The sequence below is a fragment of the Ranitomeya imitator genome, chromosome 3 (assembly GCF_032444005.1).
Source record: "Ranitomeya imitator isolate aRanImi1 chromosome 3, aRanImi1.pri, whole genome shotgun sequence".
Classification (NCBI taxonomy): Eukaryota; Metazoa; Chordata; class Amphibia; order Anura; family Dendrobatidae; genus Ranitomeya; species Ranitomeya imitator.
The window spans coordinates 557,398,298-557,421,614 of record NC_091284.1 but is presented as its reverse complement, the minus strand read 5'-3'; the positions used below and the strand labels follow the sequence as shown (position 1 = coordinate 557,421,614).

Here is a 23,317-nt window from a genome sequence, read left to right as displayed (position 1 = left end):
AAAGACAGAAACAAGAAACCTATCTTGCCTCAGAGAAAATCCCCAAAGGATAGATAGCCCCCCACAAATATTGACTGTGAGAGGAGAGGGAAAAAACATACGCAGATATGAAATCAGATTTTAGCATAGGAGGCCATACTAGCTAAAAAGAAAGAATAGAACAGAGTACTATGCGGTCAGTATTAAAACACTAGAAAATATCCACCGCAGAAAATACGGATCACCACATCTGACTAAAGACATGGGGGCTATATCTTCATCTCCAGAGAAATAGCTAGGCTGCAAAAAATCCTTCACAGACCAAGCTGGACAAGACAAAAACATGAAAATGCACAGAACTATAAGGTCCACTGCAGGTGGACAGCAAAAACAAAGTCAGGACTTATCTTTGTAGAAAAACACAGCAAACTGGAGAGACCAGCAGGGAAGTGAATCCTTCAAGAACAATGGACAACTGGCACTGACTAAAGGATCCAGCAAAGCTATATAACCCAGTCAGTTTTGCAATTAGTAGATACACCTGTCCACTCCTGCAGTCCAGGCACAACTGCATTACCCTCTACAACCACCGGAGGGAGCCCAAAAGCTGAATTCACAACAGTACACCCCCCTTGAGGAGGGGTTACCGAACCCTCACCAGAGCCCCCAGGCCGATCAGGATGAGCCAGATGAAAGGCACGAACCAAATCAACGGCATGGAGATCAGAGGCAGAAACCCAAGAATTATCCTCCTGGCCATAACCCTTCCACTTGACAAGGTACTGAAGCTTCCGCCTCGAAAAACGGGAATCCAAAATCTTCTCAACAACATATTCCAACTCCCCATCGACCAATACAGGGGCCGGAGGATCAATAGAGGGAACAACGGGCTCCACATATTTCCGCAACAAAGATCTATGGAAGACATTATGAATAGCAAAAGAGGCCGGAAGCGCCAGGCGAAAGGACACCGGATTAATAATCTCAGAAATCCTATAAGGACCAATAAATCGAGGCTTAAACTTAGGGGAAGAAACCTTCATAGGAACATGACGGGAAGATAACCAAACCAGATCACCAACCCGAAGCCGGGAACCAACGCACCGACGACGGTTAGCAAAACGCTGAGCCTCCTCCTGAGACATCACCAAATTGTACACCACACAAGCCCAAATCTGCTGCAACCTGTCGACCACAGAATCCACACCAGGAAGGTCAGAAGGCTCAACCTGCCCAGAAGAAAAACGAGGATGAAAACCAAAATTACAAAAAAAAGGCGAAACCAAAGTAGCCGAACTAGCCCTATTATTAAGGGCAAACTCGGCCAATGGCAAAAAAGCCAACCAATCATCCTGATCAGCAGACACAAAGCATCTCAAATAGGTCTCCAAGGTCTGATTAGTTCGCTCAGTCTGGCCATTTGTCTGAGGATGAAATGCAGAGGAAAAGACAAATCAATGCCCAGCTTGGCACAAAAGGCCCGCCAAAACCTAGAAACAAACTGGGAACCTCTGTCGGACACAATATTCTCCGGAATACCATGCAAACGTACCACATGCTGAAAAAACAACGGAACCAAATCAGAAGAAGGCAATTTAGGCAAAGGCACCAAATGAACCATCTTAGAAAATCGGTCACAGACAACCCAGATAACCGACATTCTTTGGGAAACAGGAAGATCGGAAATAAAATCCATAGAAATATGTGTCCAAGGTCTCTCAGGGACCGGCAATGGCAAAAGCAACCCACTAGCGCGGGAACAGCAAGGCTTAGCCCGCGCACAAATCCCACAGGACTGCACAAAAGAACGCACATCCCGTGACAAAGAAGGCCACCAAAAGGACCTACCAACCAAATCTCTGGTACCAAAAATCCCAGGATGGCCAGCCAACACAGAACAATGAACCTCAGAAATCCCTTTACTAGTCCATCTATCAGGAACAAACAGTTTCCCCACAGGACAACGGTCAGGCTTATCAGCCTGAAATTCCTGAAGAACCTGTCGCAAATCAGGGGAGATGGCAGAAAGAATCACCCCTTCCTTCAAAATGCCGACCGGCTCAAGAACCCCAGGGGAATCAGGAAAAAAACTCCCAGAGAGGGCATCCGCCTTTACATTCTTAGTACCAGGAATGTACGAGACCACAAAATCAAAACAGGAGAAAAACAGGGACCATCGAGCCTGTCTAGGATTCAGCCGTTTGGCAGACTCGAGGTAAATCAGATTCTTATGATCAGTCAGGACCACAATACGGTGCTTGGCCCCCTCAAGCCAATGTCGCCACTCCTCAAATGCCCACTTCATAGCCAACAACTTCCGATTGCCGACATCATAATTGCGTTCCGCAGGCGAAAACTTCCAAGAAAAGAAGGCACACGGTTTCATCAAGGAACCATCAGAATTCCTCTGAGACAAAACGGCCCCTGCCCCAATCTCAGACGCGTCAACCTCAACCTGAAATGGAAGAGAAACATCTGGCTGACGCAACACAGGGGCAGAAGTAAATCGGCGTTTAAGCTCCTGAAAGGCAGAAACAGCCGTGGAGGACCAATTCGTCACATCAGCGCCTTTCTTGGTCAAATCGGTCAGAGGTTTAACCACACTGGAGAAGTTGGCAATGAAACGACGATAAAAATTAGCAAAGCCCAAGAATTTCTGAAGGCTCTTCACAGATGTGGGCTGAATCCAATCATGAATGGCCTGAACCTTAACCGGATCCATTTCTATAGATGAGGGAGAAAAAATGAAACCCAAAAAAGAAACCTTCTGCACTCCAAAGAGGCACTTTGACCCCTTCACAAACAAAGCATTATTACGGAGGATCTGAAATACCATCCTGACCTGTTTCACATGAGACTCCCAATCATTGGAAAAAATCTAAATATCATCCAAATATACAACCATGAATTTATCAAGATAACTCCAAAAGATATCATGCATGAAGGATTGGAACACAGATGGGGCATTAGAGAGTCTGAATGCCATCACAAGGTATTCAAAATGGCCTTCCGGCGTATTAAATGCAGTTTTCCATTCGTCACTCTGCTTGATACGAATAAGATTATATGCCCCTCGAAGGTCAATCTTAGTAAACCAGCTAGACCCCTTAATCCTAGCAAACAAATCAGTAAGCAAAGGCAAGGGATATTGAAATTTAACCGTGATCTTATTCAAGAGGCGGTAATCAATACAGGGTCTCAAGGAGCCATCCTTCTTGGCAACAAAAAAGAACCCCGCTCCCAACGGTGAAGAAGATGGCCGAATATGCCCTTTCTCCAAAGACTCCTTAATATAGCTCCGCATGGCGGTAAGTTCAGGCACAGACAGGTTGAAAAGTCAGCCCTTAGGGAACTTACAACCTGGAATCAAATCAATAGCACAATCACAGTCCCTATGCGGTGGAAGAGAACTGGATTTGGGCTCATCGAATACATCCTGGAAGTCAGACAAAAACTCAGGAACTTCAGAAGAGAGGGGAGAGGAGATTGACATCAAAGGAACCTTATCATGAACCCCCTGACAACCCCAACTAGTCACAGACATGGATTTCCAATCTAACACCGGATTATGTAGCTGCAACCATGGAAAACCCAGCACAATATCATCATGCAAATTATGCAACACCAGAAAACGACAATCTTCCTGATGGGCTGGCGCCATGTGCATGGTCAGCTGTGTCCAAAACTGAGGTTTATTTTTAGCCAACGGTGTAGCATCAATGCCCCTCAAAGGAATAGGGTTCTGCAAAGGCTGCAAGGGAAAACCACAACGTATGGCAAATTCTAAGTCCATTAAGTTCAGAGCGGCGCCTGAATCCACAAATGCCATGACAGAAAATGATGATAATGAGCAGATCAAGGCCACAGATAACAGAAATTTAGGTTGTATAGTACTGATGGCAACAGAACTAGCGATTCTCTTAGTACGCTTAGGGCAATCAGAAATAACATGAGCAGAATCGCCGCAGTAAAAACACAACCTATTCTGACGCCTGAATGTTTGACGTTCAGCTCTAGACAAAATCCTATCACACTGCATAGGCTCAGGGCTCCGCTCAGAGGACAACGCCACAGTGTGCACAATTCTGCGCTCACGCAAGTGCCGATCAATCTAAATGGCCAGAGACATAGAATCACTCAGACCAGCAGGCGTGGGGAACCCCACCATAACATCTTTAACGGATTCAGAAAGACCCTTTCTGAAAATTGCCGCCAAGGCATCCTCATTCCATTTAGTCAGTACAGACCATTTTCTAAATTTCTGGCAATACAATTCTGCCGCTTCTTGACCTTGACACAGGGCTAACAAGATTTTCTCAGCCTGATCCACAGAATTAGGCTCATCATACAACAACCCCAATACCTGAAAGAACGAATCAACATTAAGCAAAGCAGGATTGCCAGATTCCAGGGAAAATGCCCAATCCTGTGGGTCACCACGCAGCAGAGATATGATGATTTTAACCTGCTGAATAGGATCACCAGAAGACCGGGGTCTTAATGCAAAAAACAGTTTACAGTTATTTTTGAAACTCAAAAATTTGGATCTGTCACCAAAGAATAAATCAGGAGTGGGAATCTTAGGCTCTAAGGCAAGAGTTTGAACAATGAAATCTGAAATACCCTGTACCCTAGCAGCAAGCTGATCCACCCGAGAAACTAACTCCTGAACATTCATGTTAATACTAGACTCCGTAGCCACCCAGAGGTAAAGAGTGAGGAACAGACCAAACAGGCTAAGGAAAAAAAAATGGCTCAAAATCTTTCCACCCTTCTTCTGAGATGCAATTAACTCATTGCTGGCCAATTGTACTGTTATGATCTGGTGGCCTTGTAGCAGCATGAGACGTACTCTGGAGAAGGTGGTCCCTGTACTGACCGCAAACCCTGAACCTAGCAGCGCAACTAGAAGTAGCCGTGGGGGGTACTGTTGTGAATTCTGTTGTCGGGCTCCCTCCTGTGGTCATGAATGGTACTTCGGCTGGTTCTGTCCATGGACTTCCTCTGGTGGGTGTTTCTGAGTTTCACAGGTGACGAGGTTAATTCGTTAGCTGCTGCTCTATTTAACTCCACTTAGATCTTTGCTCCATGCCACCTGTCAATGTTCCAGTATTGGTCTGTTCACTCCTGGATCGTTCTTGTGACCTGTCTTCCCATCAGAAGCTAAGTTCCAGCTTGTATTTCTTTGGTTTGCTATTTTTCTGTCCAGCTTGCTATTTAATTTGTTGTCTTGCTTGCTGGAAGCTCTGGGACGCAGAGGGAGCGCCTCCGCACCGTGAGTCGGTGCGGAGGGTCTTTTTGCGCCCTCTGCGTGGTCTTTTTGTAGGTTTTTGTGCTGACCGCAAAGTAACCTTTCCTATCCTCGGTCTGTTCAGTAAGTCGGGCCTCACTTTGCTAAATCTATTTCATCTCTGTGTTTGTATTTTCATCTTTACTCACAGTCATTATATGTGGGGGGCTGCCTTTTCCTTTGGGGAATTTCTCTGAGGCAAGGTAGGCTTTATTTTTCTATCTTCAGGGCTAGCTAGTTTCTTAGGCTGTGCCGAGTTGCATAGGGAGCGTTAGGCGCAATCCACGGCTATTTCTAGTGTGTTTGATAGGTTTAGGGATTGCGGTCAGCAGAGTTCCCACGTCCCAGAGCTCGTCCTTATTATCAGTAACTATCAGGTCATTCCGTGTGCTCTTAACCACCAGGTCCATTATTGTCCTGACCACCAGGTCAGAACAGTACAGGTGGCCCAAAGTACTAATGCATCTCAATAGAGGGATAAGAGAAGTTCTGAGACCATTTTTTTTTCTTTGCAGTGTGTTTTGTCTCTATTTTCCCCTTTACCTCTGGGTGGTTCAGGACACTGGTGTAAACATTGACATTCAAGGTCTGTCCTCTTGGATGGATAATCTCACTACAAGGAATAAATGGCGCTATAACAATAAATCATAATAATAATTACGATTTATAAAGAAAGGGAGTCAAGTAGCCCGCACAGTAACAGAAGCTGTAAAAAAAACTGAGCAAGTATACTATTTCAACTCTGAACAAATTAATGAGACTTTAGTGATGTGTGCCAATAATTTTTGGAAATGTTAGTACTCCAAGTTGGATCTCCTTCATGTGTGTTGCCTGTAGCAGTAGGGTTCCTAGACTAGCACGCATGCACAAACTTTCAATCAAATACCTGTGTTACTATCCTTAAATGTTTCTAACACTATTAGTCGACAAAGCTGATATTTGTGCCACCTGAGTATGGCTGAGTAAAAAAGCAGTTTGAGCTGTTGCATGAAGTATCAGGGCTCCCAGCAAAGCAGGTTTCCACCGGTCACTCACTCTCCTCATATGAATTTAAACCTAAAAACTATAAAAGCTGGCCCAGACCCTGATACCTCATGCATGGCCCATGGCTGACTGCTATGTCATTATCAAATTTCTACTGTGGATCAATTGATTACACTTTTCCTGTTGTCTGCCCCTAATTTTTGGTAATGTTTGGTCTCCAAGCTTCATGTGTGTTGCCTGAATTTGGCAGGGCTCTTAGAGAACCAGGCATACACCTGTCACTCATCCATGTTTTACTGATCAATGTTTCAGCTAGAAATGCAAGTACAAGCCCTGTTCCAGGCCCTGTCCCATGCATCCATGCAATTATACTATTTGTATTCTTGGTCAATTGATGCCACTTTTCTTAGTGCCTGCCCCTAATTTGAGGTGTTTGGGAAGCGTTTTGCCCTCCCTTAAGGTGTTGTCTATGTGTTTGGTTTTCCCTCCCATTGAATTCAGTGGGGTTTAAGTATGTTTGACAAACCGGTCTGTGAACATGTTCAGCAAACATCTGGACGCTTGCCTAACCGAACCTTGAGGGTATGTGCACATGTCAGGATTTCTGGCAGAAATTTTCCTGACAAAAACCTGACATTTCTGCCAGAAATCCGCATGCATTTTTTTCGCGTTTTTGATGCGTTTTTGGTGCGTTTTTTGTGCGTTTTTCCCAAATGCATAGAATTGCGGGAAAAACGCAGAAAATCCGCAAAAATAGTGAACATGCTCATTTTTTTACCGCGATGCATTTTTTTTCGCGGAAGAAAACGCATCCATGTGCACAAAACATGCAGAATGCATTCTAAATGATAGAATGCATAATGTATGCATTTTTAATGAGTTTTTATAGCGTTTTTAGCGCGAAAAAACCCGAACATGTGCACATAGCCTGAAAGGTTCACTCATCTCTAGAGAAGACAATAAACCACTGGGCGAAGATTTATGTTTTTGGCAATTTATCAGTGCAGTTAATTTCCACACTGATCCTGGTATATTGGCACATTGCATCCCCATAGATACTGTAGAAACTGATATTTTCACACTATATAGTGAATGTGTCTACACACAAACCCAGGAAGTAAGCATTCAACTACATGTTTACCTGCTCTGCATAATCTGGATAAAACTCTATTTGCGAGTTATGTTCCTCCTTAGCTTCAATAATAAAGCAATGGCATATTTTAATGCTGTGCCATGACTTTACAAAATGCTAATGCAACTTTAAATCTATTTTATAAGGGAGATGGACTTAGGGCTTTTTTTTTTGTTTGTTAGGAAAACGGAGATTCAATCACCAAAAATATATATTACGAAATTCATCACTATAGAAAGTCAATCCTATTTAAAATTATGTTCAAAGAGCTAAGATAAAAGTAAATAAAAGTTTAAGAAAGTTATGCCATAATCATATATTGGTTGTGCTAATAACAGTCTCAGAGCTAAAACATCACATCATCATTATTTAATATTAATTTATTTAAGAAAAACTGTTTAAATTAAAACAATAAAATAAATTAGCTTAAGTGTGTCTGATTATGCATCATATAGCACAAAAAAATAAATGTTGACATTGGAACCTTAAAGGGGTTATCCCTTTTCAGAAAATACCAGTCATCAGGCACAGTTTGTTATATAAAAAAGCAAAACGCACCTTACTCTTCATTCTCACGTCTACAGCTGAGTCCCGACCACTACACCTGTTATTTGATATTGGCTGCAGCACTGACATCATGTCAACAGTGTGGCATCTAAATCGCAGAACTCATTGGCTCTATCTCCGCTCAGAGCGACTGGGCTCACTGATCTGCTGTCAGCACTTCAGTCAACATCAGATACCGGAATTATCAGATATTGAAGCAGTGGTGGAGAGACAGAGCTGGACCCAGGGAGGAAGCACCTTTCTCTTGAGATAATTACTCACCTCTTGGGCCAGGCTCTCCTCTGTCTCCATCTTGTCCTTTCTCTCCCATTGGACCGTCTGCACCTTTTAATCCTAAAAGAGGATAATATAAAAAGTGTATGTTTTTTCAGTTATAGTTGTGTCATTAATATTAAAAGGCTTGGCAATCTTATAACTTACCAGTAAAGGATAATGGCTAAAAGAAGTATAGGCGATACTAACATATAATCTTAAGAAGTTCTGTGCCGTTTTCTTTCTTCCTGCTATCAAGTCTCTTTTCTATCTAAGTCTTTCTACCACACAGTAATGACCCTCATATACTGCAAATGGCCGCTGATAGAGGTGGTGCAATTGATGTAACTTCATCCAGAAGTAGTGTCCATTAAAACTTACTGCACTTGTGCCAGGTTCCTTGTTTGACAAAAGATCAGGATGACCAAAATTATTACCCTTTGGCCTTCCCTTAAAGGGAACCTGTCACCCCGAAAATCGCGGGTGAGGTAAGCCCACCGGCATCAGGGGCTTATCTACAGCATTCTGTAATGCTGTAGATAAGACCCCGATGTTACCTGAAAGAGGAGAAAAAGACGTTAGATTATACTCACCCAGGGGTGGTCCCGCTGCTGGTCCAGTAGGATGGGCGTCTCTGGTCCGCTGCGGCACCTCCCATCTTCATTCCAAGACGTCCTCTTCTGATCTTCAGCCACGGCTCCGGTGCAGGCGTACTTTGTCTGCCCGGTTGAGGGCAGAATAAAGTACTGCAGTGCGCAGGCGCCGGAAAGGTCAGAGATGCCCGGCGCCTGCGCACTGCAGTACTTTGCTCTGCCCTCAACAGGGCAGACAAAGTACGTCTGCACCGGAGCCGTGGCTGAAGATCAGAAGAGGACGTCTTGGAATGAAGATGGGAGACGCCGCAGCGGACCAGAGACGCCCATCCGACCGGACCAGCAGCGGGACTGCCCCTGGGTGAGTATAATCTAACGTCTTTTTCTCCTCTTTCAGGTAACATCGGGGGCTTATCTACAGCATTACAGAATGCTGTAGATAAGCCCCTGATGCCGGTGGGCTTACCTCACCCGCGATTTTCGGGGTGACAGGTTCCCTTTAAATATCCCTGCACTCCAACAATCGGCACTCAAATCTGCTATCCAGTCAAAGCAACTCTACCATATCTCATTGCCCTCAAATTCATTTTAAAATACTGTTCTTAACAGCCCACCAATTGTTGTTTCCATATATCTCTGCTCTAATCTTTGATACATGTAAGACCTTCTTCTCTGCACTAGGCTTCTCTGCTCTCTATTATCTCTAAAAAGGCCTAATGTTGTAGATGACACATTTCCTTTGTATTTAAGGCAAAAAAAACATATATTGGCATTTTTTACATTTTAAATATTACAAAAAGGAAAATGGGCAGATGCAAAAGTTTGGGCACCCTTGGAGATTTGTGTGGTCTGATAGTTTTGATCAAGGTTTCAAATATTAATTAGCCTGTTTGGGTTATGGCTTGTTCACTATCATCATTAGGAAAAGGCTGGGTGATGCAAATTTCCCAGCTTTATAAAAACCCAGCCTCATCTAACCTTGTGCCAAAAAGCAGCAGCCATGGATTCTTCTAAGCAGCTATCTAGTACTCTGAAAATGAAAATGTTGGAGGCCCACAAAGCAGGACAAGGCTATCAGAAGATAGCAAAGCATTTTCAAGTTGTCCTTTAATCAGTCCGAAATGTAATTAAGGAATGGCACTTAACAGGATCAGTGCAGGTCAAGATAAGGTCTGGAAGACCAAGTAAAATTGCAATGAAAGCTGCTTGTAGGATTGCAAGAAAGCCAAATCAGAACCCCCGCTTGACTTAAAAAGACCTTCGGAAAGATTTGTGGCACATTGTGGAGTTGTGCAACATTGTTCTATTGTTCAGAGACACCTGCACAAATATGGCCTTCACAGAAGAGTCATCAGAAGAAAACCTCTCTTGCATCCTCATCATAAAATTCAAGTCATGTGGACAGATGAGGTTAAAATAGAACTCTTCAGAAACAATGAACAAAGGTTTGTGTGAAGAAAAAGGTGCATAGAATTTCAGGAAAAGTACATCTTGCCAACCACTAAGCTTGGGGGTGGATTAATCATGCTTTGTGGTTGTGTTGCAGCTAATGGCATGGTGAACATTTCATGGGTAGAGGGAAGAAAGGATTAATTGAAATTTCAACAAATGCTTGATGCAAAGATAACATCATCTGCAAAAAAGCTGAAGTTGAAAAGAGGATGGCTGCTACAAATGGATAATGATCGTAACCACATGTCAAAATCCACACTAGACTACCTCTCAAGGCGCAAGCTGAAGATTTGACAATGACCCTCATGGTCCCCTAATCTGAACATCATTGAAAATCTGTGGCTAGATCTCAAAATAGCAGTGCATGCAAGATGACCCGGGAATCTCAGAGAACTGAAAGAATTTTCCAAGGAAGAATAGATTAAAATCCATCAAAAAAGAATTGAAAGGACTCTTGACTGACTAAAAAAAGCACTTTCAAAAGGGGGCGTTACTAGCTACAAACTACGCAGGGTGCACAAACGTTTGCATTGATCCTTTTTACTTTTTGTAATTTTTAAAATGTAAAAGATGAATATATATATTTTTTTGCCTAAAATACAAAGGAAAAGTGTTATCTTTAACTTCAGGCCCTTTAGAGATCATTTTATCTTCAACTTGCTTAACTGTTCACAATAACAGTAATTTTAACCGGGGTGCCCAAACTTTTTCAAGCCACTGTACCTACATCCTATGTCTTTTCCTTTTTCCTTATAGATAGTAAGTTCTTGTGCAGAGTAGTAACTTAGAGCTCTTGGACCACAAATTTTATCTGTAATAAGGCACCCACCTACTACGTGCCAAAAAGAAAAATGGAAATGTTTTACTACGTGGTAAAATAAGTACTTACAGTAATATGGCCCATATAGAAATATCTTTTTCTTTCATAGATAAGATACTTAGCATGCTCACTTGCTTTTATTATTTATCATTTTTTATCATTTTACCTATATCAGTATATTACTTTTACTTTGTGTACCTGGAAATCCTGGCACTCCTTGAGGCCCTTTATCACCCTTTTCTCCTGTTTGACCTGGAAAACCTGCATCTCCCTACAAAAAAAGTAATTAATTACCTTTTTTGGAAAAAAATATGAACAACATTGATAGCAGCTTTTAAATTGAGAAAATTACTTACAGGAAGACCTTGATTTCCAGTTTCACCTTTTACTCCTTGAAAACCAGGAGCTCCAGGCCAACCTCTTTCACCTTTGTCTCCTTTTGCTCCCTCCTGTCCTGGAAAGCCAGCAACACCCACAGGTCCAGGAACACCTAGGAAAATAGAATATGCAACTAACAAGCAGTATCATCTTTTCACAGTTTACATTTCTAGAAATTATAAGTATGAGTGGTTTCTAGGCATCAGTCAAAACTACCAACAAATAACACTACTGGATTGTCATGTTGTGATAATATATTAGATACATCCCTCACATGGGGCAAAATGGGTTCCATTGTGTAGTATTAGCTGGTAAGAGTTTTTTCCTTTTCCGTTTAAAAGGATTTTCTGAAATTGCTACATAAAGTTGAAACCAGAAGTTTGCATACACTATATAAAAAGACATATACGCATGTTTTTCTCAATTATGAACACACGATTTGTTCCCAAAACTGGTATTGAGGAACAAAACAACTGAACTGACTAATGAATCAATATTAAAACATAATGTTTATTCAATTATAATTAAAAAAACATTTAAAATTTCAGGAATAGGATATTGGAAAATAGAGGTGTAATTAAAGTCCATAATAAATGTATAGCAGCAAAGTATAAAATAACTTTTTAAATTGATTAATGGCACATAATCCCTGAAGGTGCTAATGCGTATATAAATCTAAATAGACAAAGAATTAATTAAAGTGCAAATGCCAATCAGTAATTTTATAAATATATTATTTTAAATAAATTAATTTAGGAATAAGTAAATGATTCGAAAAATATAAACAATAATAAAAAAAATCAAGGTATGCTATTATAGATTATATATATATATATAGATTATATACATAGATGGAACTATCGTTTCACAATTCTAAAGTGCATATGCATGAAAAGCAGAGATCACTGCAGATAGTCTAACTATGGAGTAGACACACTCTACTCCTTAGTTAGACTAAAACAAAAGATCCCCAAACCGTAAGGCTGCCACAATCAGGACATTTGTATTTACAATATATGAATTTCTATGTCCAATGACAACCTGGGAAAGTGGGAGGGGCAAGCTTTGTACAATAAATAAAGTGACAAGGAACATATGATCTCTCTCCTTCCACAAGCTTCTCACAACAGTTAGTCAGAATTTGGGCCTATTCCTCCTGAAAAAAACTGGTGAAACTGATCCAGGTTTGTAGGTCGCCTTGCTCACATCTGCCTTTTCAGCTTTGCCCATGAATTTTCAATAGGATTGAGATCACGGCTTTGTGATGGCCACTCCAAAACATTGACTTTATCCTTAAGCCACTTTGTTACCATTTTGGCATTATGCTTCGGGTCATTGTCCATTTGGAAGACCCATTTCAGCCCAAGCTCTAACTTCCTGGCTGATGTCTTGAGATGTTGCTTCAGTATTGCCACATAATCTTCTTTTCTCATGATGCCATCCATTTTGTGAAGTGCATCAGTTCCTCCTGCAGCAAAACAACCCCACAACATGATCCTGCCACCGCCTTGTTTCACAGTTGGGATGGTGTTCTTAGGCTTCCAAGCTTCTCCCTTTATCCTTCAAATGTAACAATGGTCATTATGCCCCACAAGTTAAATTTTAGTTTCATCAGACTCCAGGACATTGCTCCAAAAATTAAGGTCTTTGTTCCTGTGTGCATTTCCAAACATTAATCTGGCTTTTTTATGTTTGTTTTCGAGCAATGGCAGAGTGGCCTTTCAGTCCATGTTGATACAGTACTTGTTTTACTGTAGATATTGACACAATCTTACCAGCTTCTGCCATCATCTTCACAAGGTCTTTTTCTTTTGTCCTTGAGTTGATATACACATGTCGAACCACAGCACATTCATCTCTGGAACATAGAACCCATCTCCTTCCTGATTGGTATGATGGCTGGACATTCCCATCTTGTTTGTACTTGCATATAATTGTTTGTACAGATGAACGACGGACCTTCAGGTATCTTAAATTGTACCCAAGGATGAGCCAGATTTGTGCAAGTCCACAATTCTCTTCCTGATATCTTGGCTGATTTCTTTACACTGTGCGTTTGAGGTGCGCATTAAAATACATCAGAAGCTTCCAAACACATCACATCATCATATGGCCAATCCAGAATTGTTTAAAGGCATAGTAATATTAGTGCATGTAAACTTTTGACTTTGCAGTAAGTAATAAAAATGCCTTAAAACACTCTCTCTCTCGTTATTCTGGCATTTGGGAAACATTAATAATTATGGTAATAGTAATTGACCTAAAACGGGAAAGGTTTATTCTGATTTCATGTCAGATATTGAGAAAAATATGCATATGTGTCTCTTTATATAGTGTATGTAAACTTCCAGTTTCAACTGTATTTGCCCAAGTAGAAGAAATGGCATAAAGTAACAAACCTAAAATCACCTGATAAATCACCCAAATCTTCAGTGCTCCTCACTGTCCTCTGCTTTCTACCCTACAGCGATCACATTCCAACACCGAAGTCAATTACTCTGCAGTCATTTGGAGATAGACAGCATTAGACCACTCAGCCCAGTAATTAGCTGCAGCAATCACAGGGGGTTTATTTAGATGAGCTGAACGCAGCCTTTAAACAGCTATTAATCAGGGACATACAAACAGTCCACAGTCATTTAATGGCGTGTTTAGCCAGGCCAACGGCACTTTATGAGTCCAGTACAAGCTGTTATGCAGTGGCAGCACATGCCCTGTTAACAGTTAGATAGGCCAATAATCAGGAAGTATTTCCATGAACACTAATTCTCTATTATCGTTCTGTTTAAATTAATCCATAGTTAGATGAAAAGGGATAGCTGCAGGGAAGTAAACCGTGGCCAGTGGGGAGTTCCAGTGCTACATTGGAATGAAAAAGGATGAATATAGGGTTTATATTTTTTTCTTGCTATTTTAGGTCCTATCCTCCCTTTAGGTAATGTTTTTGCTGTGAATGTCTCTTGTAGTATATGAAGAAGCATATTACTGACACACACAATTTAAATTCAATATTGGTAAAAAAAACTGATGTAATATAGTTTAATACTAAACATAATAAAGATGTACATTGCTACATTATTTATTTGTTCATTCCTTTACCTGGAAATCCTGGAGGACCAGAATGCCCCTTGTCACCTTTTGGTCCGTCCATTGCCATACCAGGAAGTCCAGGAACACCCTGTGGGCCACGTACACCTTGGTTTCCAGGAAACCCTAGATCACCTTTAATACCAGGGAAGCCAGGTGCTCCAGGTGAACCAGGAAATCCAGCATCCCCTTTGACACCTATTAAGTAAAAATTAAGCAAATGAAAAATATATTAGAGTGAAACATTACATAAAAAAGTCATTATATCCAGATTTGACTTTCATTTTTTTTTTATTTCTCTACGAAGCAGGAAGTACACACATTGTGCGGCAGTCTCGTGAAGGAATGTCTGTCTGCTGGATGTAGTAAAGTTGAGTGTGCTACTGGTGAGTGACCAGCTAAAATGTGAAAAACGTTTTCACATGGCTGTAGCAGAGAGAGAGAGATAGGCCGGGTCTCTTTCTGAGTTGAGACTGCACTAAGCAGTCTGTTTGTGAGAGCTGCGGAGAACCATGTGGAAGCTACAGCATGCTCAGTGTGAACCATGCCCACAGTTGAACATTACTGTTTGGCACTAGAAGCTGCTGAAGCTCAAACCGAAGGGGATCGTGTCTCTTCTGTGTATGAAGTCTGCTCCAGAAAAAAGGGACTGTAATATATTCGGGTGAGCACGTACTGACATATGTGATCATGATGCACAGGCCGCGTGCAGAGAACCACAAGTATCACTGGTTGCTATGAACAATAGCTGCTTTGTTTGGCCGCACTGGGACTTGCTCAGCCATGTATGAGCAGCTAGGGTCTGTTCTGCTTAGTTAGTGTATGGACAAGGCTAGGGATGTACAGTATGTTTATGGTTTTGTGTTTGGTGCTGGGCAACCCGTGGAAAGCAATAAAAACTGCTTGTCTATGGACCAAAACTGCATTGCCTGTGTGAACACTACCTAATGAATACCTGATAGCATGAATCACTACACTGGCTAGAGTTTGAAAAATATTTCAGTGATTTGCAAACCAATAGTCAGACTCATGTCAATGAATTTTTAGCATATAGTACAGAATTTTACCTTTCTCTCCGCGTTCCCCAGGGTATCCAGGAACGCCTCTCCCAGGTATACCTTAAATTACATAAATATTATTCAAATTATTTTACAAAGAATAAATACAGTATTACATAAGCACATAGCGAATAACAAAGTAACAAAATAGTTTGCTCCTACAACACATTACTGTACTATTATATTCTATTCTAATAAAAAATCAGGTATTGTGGAGCAAAGGCTAATTAGTATATCTCAGTTCATTACAAGGTTAAAGGAGTTTGCCTTTTTTTTTATTGTTGGACTATACTTAGTATAGACATTCAATATATGATTAGTGGGATGCGACAACTGGCCCTTCCATCAATCGGCTGTTACTGATGGCAGGAAGTTGTCAGATGCTACCAGAATACAGAAGCTCCATCAAAATTATAGTGGCCACACCAAGGGGCTGCATCTAATAGGCAGAGGGATGGTTGTAGCATGCCCACTGATAAGATATTAATGGCCATATTAATGGCCTACCCTAAATATAGGCCAACTTCTGTAATGGTTTTCCTTACAATTAGGAAATTGTAACTATGAAGTACACATTTGTCTAAAGAGTTTAAATATTTATGCTAACAATTGTAATTGGGAAAAAATCTATTCTTTGGTCATGGCAAGTAGGAAGAATGTATACTTTTATGAAATAAGGAATTTATGCCTTGCATATTTTTGCATCTTTCTACAAGACTGCTGTTTAATGGAAAAGTACCACATCCAGATTTTGTTTTCTTAAAAATTCCATTTACATCCCATTTTTTAAGAAATGTTGATGAATGTTTCCCAATCAATTGACCGATTCTTCTATGTGCTTTCCCTAGCAGATGAATGGTGTCAGATGTTTCTGGCTTCAGCTTACCTAAATTACCTTGAAATAAAACTCCAAACCAAACATGAATTTTTATGTGGAAGTCTTAGGAAAAAAGCAAAGAAAGAAGATAACAAATATTAAAACAACTTGACATACCTGGTTCACCCTTTTCCCCTGGTGTTCCCTGAATCCCATCATATCCAGGTTCTCCTTTTTCACCAATGGAGCCAGATGGACCCTCAATTCCACGTTCACCTACACATTTACCAAAAACAAAACTCAATCTAACAGATTTTTGGGTGTGAATGTAATGTCTAAAACAAAAGGCTCATGTAAAGATTATCATGTTGCTTGGCTTCACAGCAGTACAACTTGGCAGCTTTGAGGGAATTTAACAGACCCTGAGCTACAATGGTAACCCTGCTATAATGTATTTAATGTGCCAATAAGCACCTAGAATGGCAAACTACCAGGACCATGCACCTTAAATGAGGGATTTAGCTTAGCTCTGAAAACTGCTATTACAAGACAGCATCTTCTGGGTATTGCGTGGGCTCAGCTTCTGAGCTTTACACCTGAACCCTACATGTACCATATTAGTTGAGTCTGATATCCAACACCGTAACCAATCAGCTAATATCTTCTCCAACAGCGGCTGGATATAACTGATGTATGAAGCAAAACATTACAGCCAATATGTTGCTTTGTGAACGATAATGATTAAGCTCATGAAAAGAATAAAGTGGTGATAAAGCTCAGATACTCTTATGAAGACATCAGTAGTATTCAATGTGATCTGTAAAATGAGTATACATTACAATAATAACAATCTGTTCAAGTTCCTCCAGCTTGAAAAAAATCATGGAGGAATCATTTTTGCACAATGAACAGAGTTTTAAAGGATCGCTAGGAGATTACAGTCAACCTTAACTTATTTACTGCAACCTTGCTCTAGATGTACATAGATGATAAATGTACTTAATCCGGAACACCCCTTTAAAGGGAGTTCTGTTCCTTTATGCTTCTCACCTGGTTGTCCTTTTGATCCTGGAATACCATCTTGTCCAGAGAAGCCCTTTTCTCCTTTCTCTCCAGGCATACCCGGGTTACCTATTACCATATTAAAGTTATGTTAAAGTTGCAATTCCCCTTCTTATCAAAATATTCAACTCAAATCACAGGACATCTAATCACCTGGAAACCCTGCAGAGCCCGATGATCCTTTTGGTCCTGGTAATCCAGGCATTCCGGGAACACCAATGTCACCTTTGTCTCCCCTTTCACCTGGGACACCTTGAAGACCATCAGTTCCAGCATCGCCCTACATTCAAATGTGTTTTAAAAACAAATTTAGAAACAAAATATAAGTGTTACATATATTTACTTTCAGGGAAAAGCTGTTATTATTTTATTCTATGTATCGAAAACAGGGTTCAGTAGAAAGCATAAATTCTTTCGTTTTCATTTTTGGATAAGATGATGCAGTCTTAACTCCTTCTAGACCAGGCAAATGTCTTTTTTTTCCAAGGCCTATTATTTTTCTTGTGGGACAAATTTTATTTTATATTTGCAACGTTTAATTTACCATAGAATGTACTAAAAAAACAGTAAGAAACTTCTTAATGAGGTGCAATAAAATAACACAAATCCACTGTTTAATTTGGATTTTTTCTATGGCATTTGCTGTGTAGTAAAATTGACGTTAACGTTGCACAACAGGGGGTTTATTTAAACTTCCATATTTTTAAAAAATTGTTTCATATACAGTTAGGGCCAGAAATATTTGGACAGTGACACAATTTTCGCGAGTTGGGCTCTGCATGCCACCACATTGGATTTGAAATGAAACCTCTACAATAGAATTCAAGTGCAGATTGTAACGTTTAATTTGAAGGGTTGAACAAAAATATCTAATAGAAAATGTAGGAACTGTACACATTTCTTTACAAACACTCCACATTTTAGGAGGTCAAAAGTAATTGGACAAATAAACATAACCCAAACAAAATATTTTTATTTTCAATATTTTGTTGCAAATCCTTTGGAGGCAATCACTGCCTTAAGTCTGGAACCCATGGACATCACCAAACGCTGGGTTTCCTCCTTAATGCTTTGCCAGGCCTTTACAGCCGCAGCCTTCAGGTCTTGCTTGTTTGTGGGTCTTTCCGTGATTTGAGCAAGTGAAATGCATGCTCAATTGGGTTTAGATCTGGAGATTGACTTGGCCATTGCAGAATGTTCCACTTTTTGGCACTCATGAACTCCTGGGTAGCTTTGGCTGTATGCTTTGGGTCATTGTCCATCTGTACTATGAAGCGCCGTCCAATCAACTTTGCAGCATTTGGCTGAATCTGGGCTGAAAGTATATCCCGGTACACTTCAGAATTCATCCGGCTACTCTTGTCTGCTCTTATGTCATCAATAAACACAAGTGACCCAGTGCCATTGAAAGCCATGCATGCCCATGCCATCACGTTGCCTCCACCATGTTTTACAGAGGATGTGGTGTGCCTTGGATCATGTGCCGTTCCCTTTCTTCTCCAAACTTTTTTCTTCCCATCATTCTGGTACAGGTTGATCTTTGTCTCATCTGTCCATAGAATACTTTTCCAGAACTGAGCTGGCTTCTTGAGGTGTTTTTCTGCAAATTTAACTCTGGCCTGTCTATTTTTGGTATTGATGAATGGTTTGCATCTAGATGTGAACCCTTTGTATTTACTGTCATGGAGTCTTCTCTTTACTGTTGACTTAGAGACAGATACACCTACTTCACTGAGAGTGTTCTGGACTTCAGTTGATGTTGTGAACGGGTTCTTCTTCACCAAATTAAGTATGCGGCGATCATCCACCACTGTTGTCATCCGTGGACGCCCAGGCCTTTTTGAGTTCCCAAGCTCACCAGTCAATTCCTTTTTTCTCAGAATGTACCCAACTGTTGATTTTGCTACTCCAAGCATGTCTGCTATCTCTCTGATGGATTTTTTCTTTTTTTTCAGCCTCAGGATGTTCTGCTTCACCTCAATTGAGAGTTCCTTTGACCGCATGTTGTCTGCTCACAGCAACAGCTTCCAAATGCAAAACCACACACCTGGAATCCACCCCTGACCTTTTAACTACTTCATTGATTACAGGTTAACGAGGGAGACGCCTTCAGAGTTAATTGCAGCCTTAGAGTCCATTGTCCAATTACTTTTGGTCCCTTGAAAAAGAGGACGCTATGCATTACAGAGCTATGATTCCTAAACCCTTTCTCCGATTTGGATGTGGAAACTATCATATTGCAGCTGGGAGTGTGCACTTTCAGCCCATATTATATATATAATTGTATTTCTGAACATGTTTTTGTAAACAGCTAAAATAACAAAACTTGTGTCACTGTCCAAATATTTCTGGCCCTAACTGTATATACAGTGGGGCAAAAAAGTATTTAGTCAGTCAGCAATAGTGCAAGTTCCACCACTTAAAAAGATGAGAGGCGTCTGTAATTTACATCATAGGTAGACCTCAACTATGGGAGACAAACTGAGAAAAAAAAATCCAGAAAATCACATTGTCTGTTTTTTTAACATTTTATTTGCATATTATGGTGGAAAATAAGTATTTGGTCAGAAACAAAATTTCATCTCAATACTTTGTAATATATCCTTTGTTGGCAATGACAGAGGTCAAACGTTTTCTGTAAGTCTTCACAAGGTTGCCACACACTGTTGTTGGTATGTTGGCCCATTCCTCCATGCAGATCTCCTCTAGAGCAGTGATGTTTTTGGCTTTTCGCTTGGCAACACGGACTTTCAACTCCCTCCAAAGGTTTTCTATAGGGTTGAGATCTGGAAACTGGCTAGGCCACTCCAGGACCTTGAAATGCTTCTTACGAAGCCACTCCTTCGTTGCCCTGGTGGTGTGCTTTGGATCATTGTCATGTTGAAAGACCCAGCCACGTTTCATCTTCAATGCCCTTGCTGATGGAAGGAGGTTTGCACTCAAAATCTCATGATACATGGCCCCATTAGTTCTTTCATGTACCCGGATCAGTCGTCCTGGCCCCTTTGCAGAGAAACAGCCCCAAAGCATGATGTTTCCACCACCATGCTTTACAGTAGGTATGGTGTTTGATGGATGCAACTCAGTATTCTTTTTCCTCCAAACACGACAAGTTGTGTTTCTACCAAACAGTTCCAGTTTGGTTTCATCAGACCATAGGACATTCTCCCAAAACTCCTCTGGATCATCCAAATGCTCTCTAGCAAACTTCAGATGGGCCCGGACATGTACTGGCTTAAGCAGTGGGACATGTCTTGCACTGCAGGTTCTGAGTCCATGGTGGAGTAGTGTGTTACTTATGATAGGCCTTGTTACATTGGTCCCAGCTCTCTGCAGTTAATTCACTAGGTCCCCCCGCGTGGTTCTGGGATTTTTGCTCACCATTCTTGTGATCATTCTGACCCCACGGGGTGGGATTTTGCGTGGAGCCCCAGATCGAGGGAGATTATCAGTGGTCTTGTATGTCTTCCATTTTCTAATTATTGCTCCCACTGTTGATTTCTTCACTCCAAGCTGGTTGGCTAATGCAGATTCAGTCTTCCCAGAATGGTGCAGGGCTACAATTTTGTTTCTGGTGTCCTGTGACAGCTCTTTGGTCTTCACCATAGTGGAGTTTGGAGTCAGACTGTTTGAGGGTGTGCACAGGTGTCTTTTTATGCTGATAACAAGTTTAAACAGGTGCCATTACTACAGGTAATGAGTGGAGGAAAGAGGAGACTCTTAAAGAAGAAGTTACAGGTCTGTGAGAGCCAGAAATCTTGATTGTTTGTTAATGACCAAATACTTATTTTCCACCATAATATGCAAATAAATTGTTAAAAAAACAGGCAATGTGATTTTCTGGATTTTTATTTCTCAGTTTGTCTCCCATAGTTGAGGTCTACCTATGATGTAAATTACAGACGCCTCTCATCTTTTTAAGTGGTGGAACTTGCACTATTGCTGACTGACTAAATACTTTTTTGCCCCACTGTACATACATGTGTACAAAACAATATATATGAGTTATATAGTGACTGCAGGAACACTACACCACAATAATTATGCATGGCAGCATATTGTAAACGTTCTCAGGGGTATTAAGATGGCAGAAACATGGGCTTTTACATATCCCTGGTTGCTATGGAAACCCATCAATATTCCGCAGTCAAGCTGCATTAGAAAGCAATAGTGTGACTCAAAGTAATGTTGGTCATATATCTGAGGATTCAGTGACCACTTCAAGCCAAAGAAGTGAGAAGTTGGTTCTACTGGTTCTTATGTGTGACAGACACACTGTTCTATGCAAAATGTCTTATAATTATATGTATTTTTAAGGAAGATCTATTAATACTGGTGCTCTGCCTGAGCGTTCTACAAGTCTTTTTTCCAGTGAAGCATGCACCACATTTATCATCAGAATCCATGCTCACAAAAATACTGTGGTCTTAAAATTACTCCGAACTTTTTTACACCAAATTTCTAAACAGAAAATTGGAAAAAAGATTAATAAATAAATTGCTTCCCCCACTTTTCCTTACACATTTTGTTAAAGTACTACGAGGACTAACTAAATATTATGTTCAACACAAACCACAAGCTCGCATTACTATACTGATACATTTCTCTATCAGCCTTGCACAAGTAAGCAAAAAATAACAACAGATTACCTTTAAGTCATTAAATGAGGTAACTACATTTACTCAAAAGTTGATTTTTGTTATCACCTTTGTGCCAGGAGGTCCTGGTATGCCAATGCCAGGTAGACCTTCTTCACCTTTAAGTCCTTTTTCACCTTTGATTCCAGTAACACCCGGAAGACCAGGAGTGCCGTGAATACCATGTTCTCCCTTTGGTCCAGTTGTACCTAAACATAAAAATTGTGTTTCCACAACAAATTAAGTCAGAGAATCCCAAATATCTGTCAAAGTGAATGGTCAAGTACAGGTTCCTATGTGAATTTAAAAAAATTGTGACAAAAATGTTTACCTGGCAAACCCATTTCTCCCACAGATCCTTTTTGTCCAGGCATCCCAGGAGCTCCTGGAGTTCCTTGCAAACCTTTATCTCCTTTTGGTCCTGTAAATATTTAAGGATGTTACAATATTTAGGTTAAAACCAAAGCTTTTTAAGACTTCTTGTCAGCATTCAATGAATGCATGTAATAACATTGTCACCTGGCTTCCCAGGCATTCCTTGCTCCCCGACTTTTCCAGGCATTCCAGTGGATCCCAAATCACCATGCAATCCTTTTTCTCCCTCTTGTCCAATTTGCCCTGAAAATAGTTTAAGTTTTGTTAAAAAAAAAGCAGCTTACGTTAAATATTTTTTTAAGAACACAGAGCACATAAATGACTCTACCTGTTATACCCTGATCTCCTTTATCACCCTTCATATGTTCCATGGGTGGAAGTGTTCCTGGGGGTCCTTGCAAACCATGTTCTCCTTTTTCACCTTTTGTACCTGGAACTCCTGTTTCCCCACGGAATCCAGTTGGACCCAGATCACCTACAAGTTATAACAATATTTAATAATAACAATGGAAAGATAGAAGGATTGCATTAAAGCTATTGCCACTCTTAAAAGCAAAATGCAAAGCAAATTTACACTTGCACATATTTTATATTAACAGGTTAAGTCAAGAGTAATACATAGTCATCCATCTCATTTCACAACAGACTTGCCAAACTAATGTATAATGGCCAAACTAATGAGATATTGATTGGTAAAACATTCTGATTTCAGCAGGACCAGCCATCCCCTCTAGCATGTATTGGAGCCTCCCCACTTCCCTCTTGCATGATGTTGGAAGAGGTAGGAATGAGTGATGAGTGAATACACTCGTTACTCGAAATTTCTCGAGCACG

General features: G+C 40.7%; 1 protein-coding gene across 1 annotated transcript in view; it reads right to left on the bottom strand.

Annotated features, from left to right (window-relative positions):
• COL4A1 (collagen type IV alpha 1 chain) overlaps nucleotides 1-23,317 on the bottom strand; it is a 222,565-nt gene that overhangs the window by 21,659 nt on the left and 177,589 nt on the right. Inside the window, exons 34-45 of the mRNA XM_069757930.1 lie at nucleotides 22,812-22,958; nucleotides 22,628-22,726; nucleotides 22,440-22,529; nucleotides 22,178-22,317; nucleotides 17,625-17,751; nucleotides 17,460-17,540; nucleotides 16,587-16,685; nucleotides 15,602-15,652; nucleotides 14,547-14,732; nucleotides 11,426-11,559; nucleotides 11,268-11,340; nucleotides 8,214-8,285 (exon numbers count right to left, since the gene is read on the bottom strand). Coding sequence (XP_069614031.1) covers nucleotides 8,214-8,285; nucleotides 11,268-11,340; nucleotides 11,426-11,559; nucleotides 14,547-14,732; nucleotides 15,602-15,652; nucleotides 16,587-16,685; nucleotides 17,460-17,540; nucleotides 17,625-17,751; nucleotides 22,178-22,317; nucleotides 22,440-22,529; nucleotides 22,628-22,726; nucleotides 22,812-22,958 — 1,299 coding nt within the window. The remainder of the gene's footprint in view (nucleotides 1-8,213; nucleotides 8,286-11,267; nucleotides 11,341-11,425; nucleotides 11,560-14,546; nucleotides 14,733-15,601; nucleotides 15,653-16,586; nucleotides 16,686-17,459; nucleotides 17,541-17,624; nucleotides 17,752-22,177; nucleotides 22,318-22,439; nucleotides 22,530-22,627; nucleotides 22,727-22,811; nucleotides 22,959-23,317) is intronic.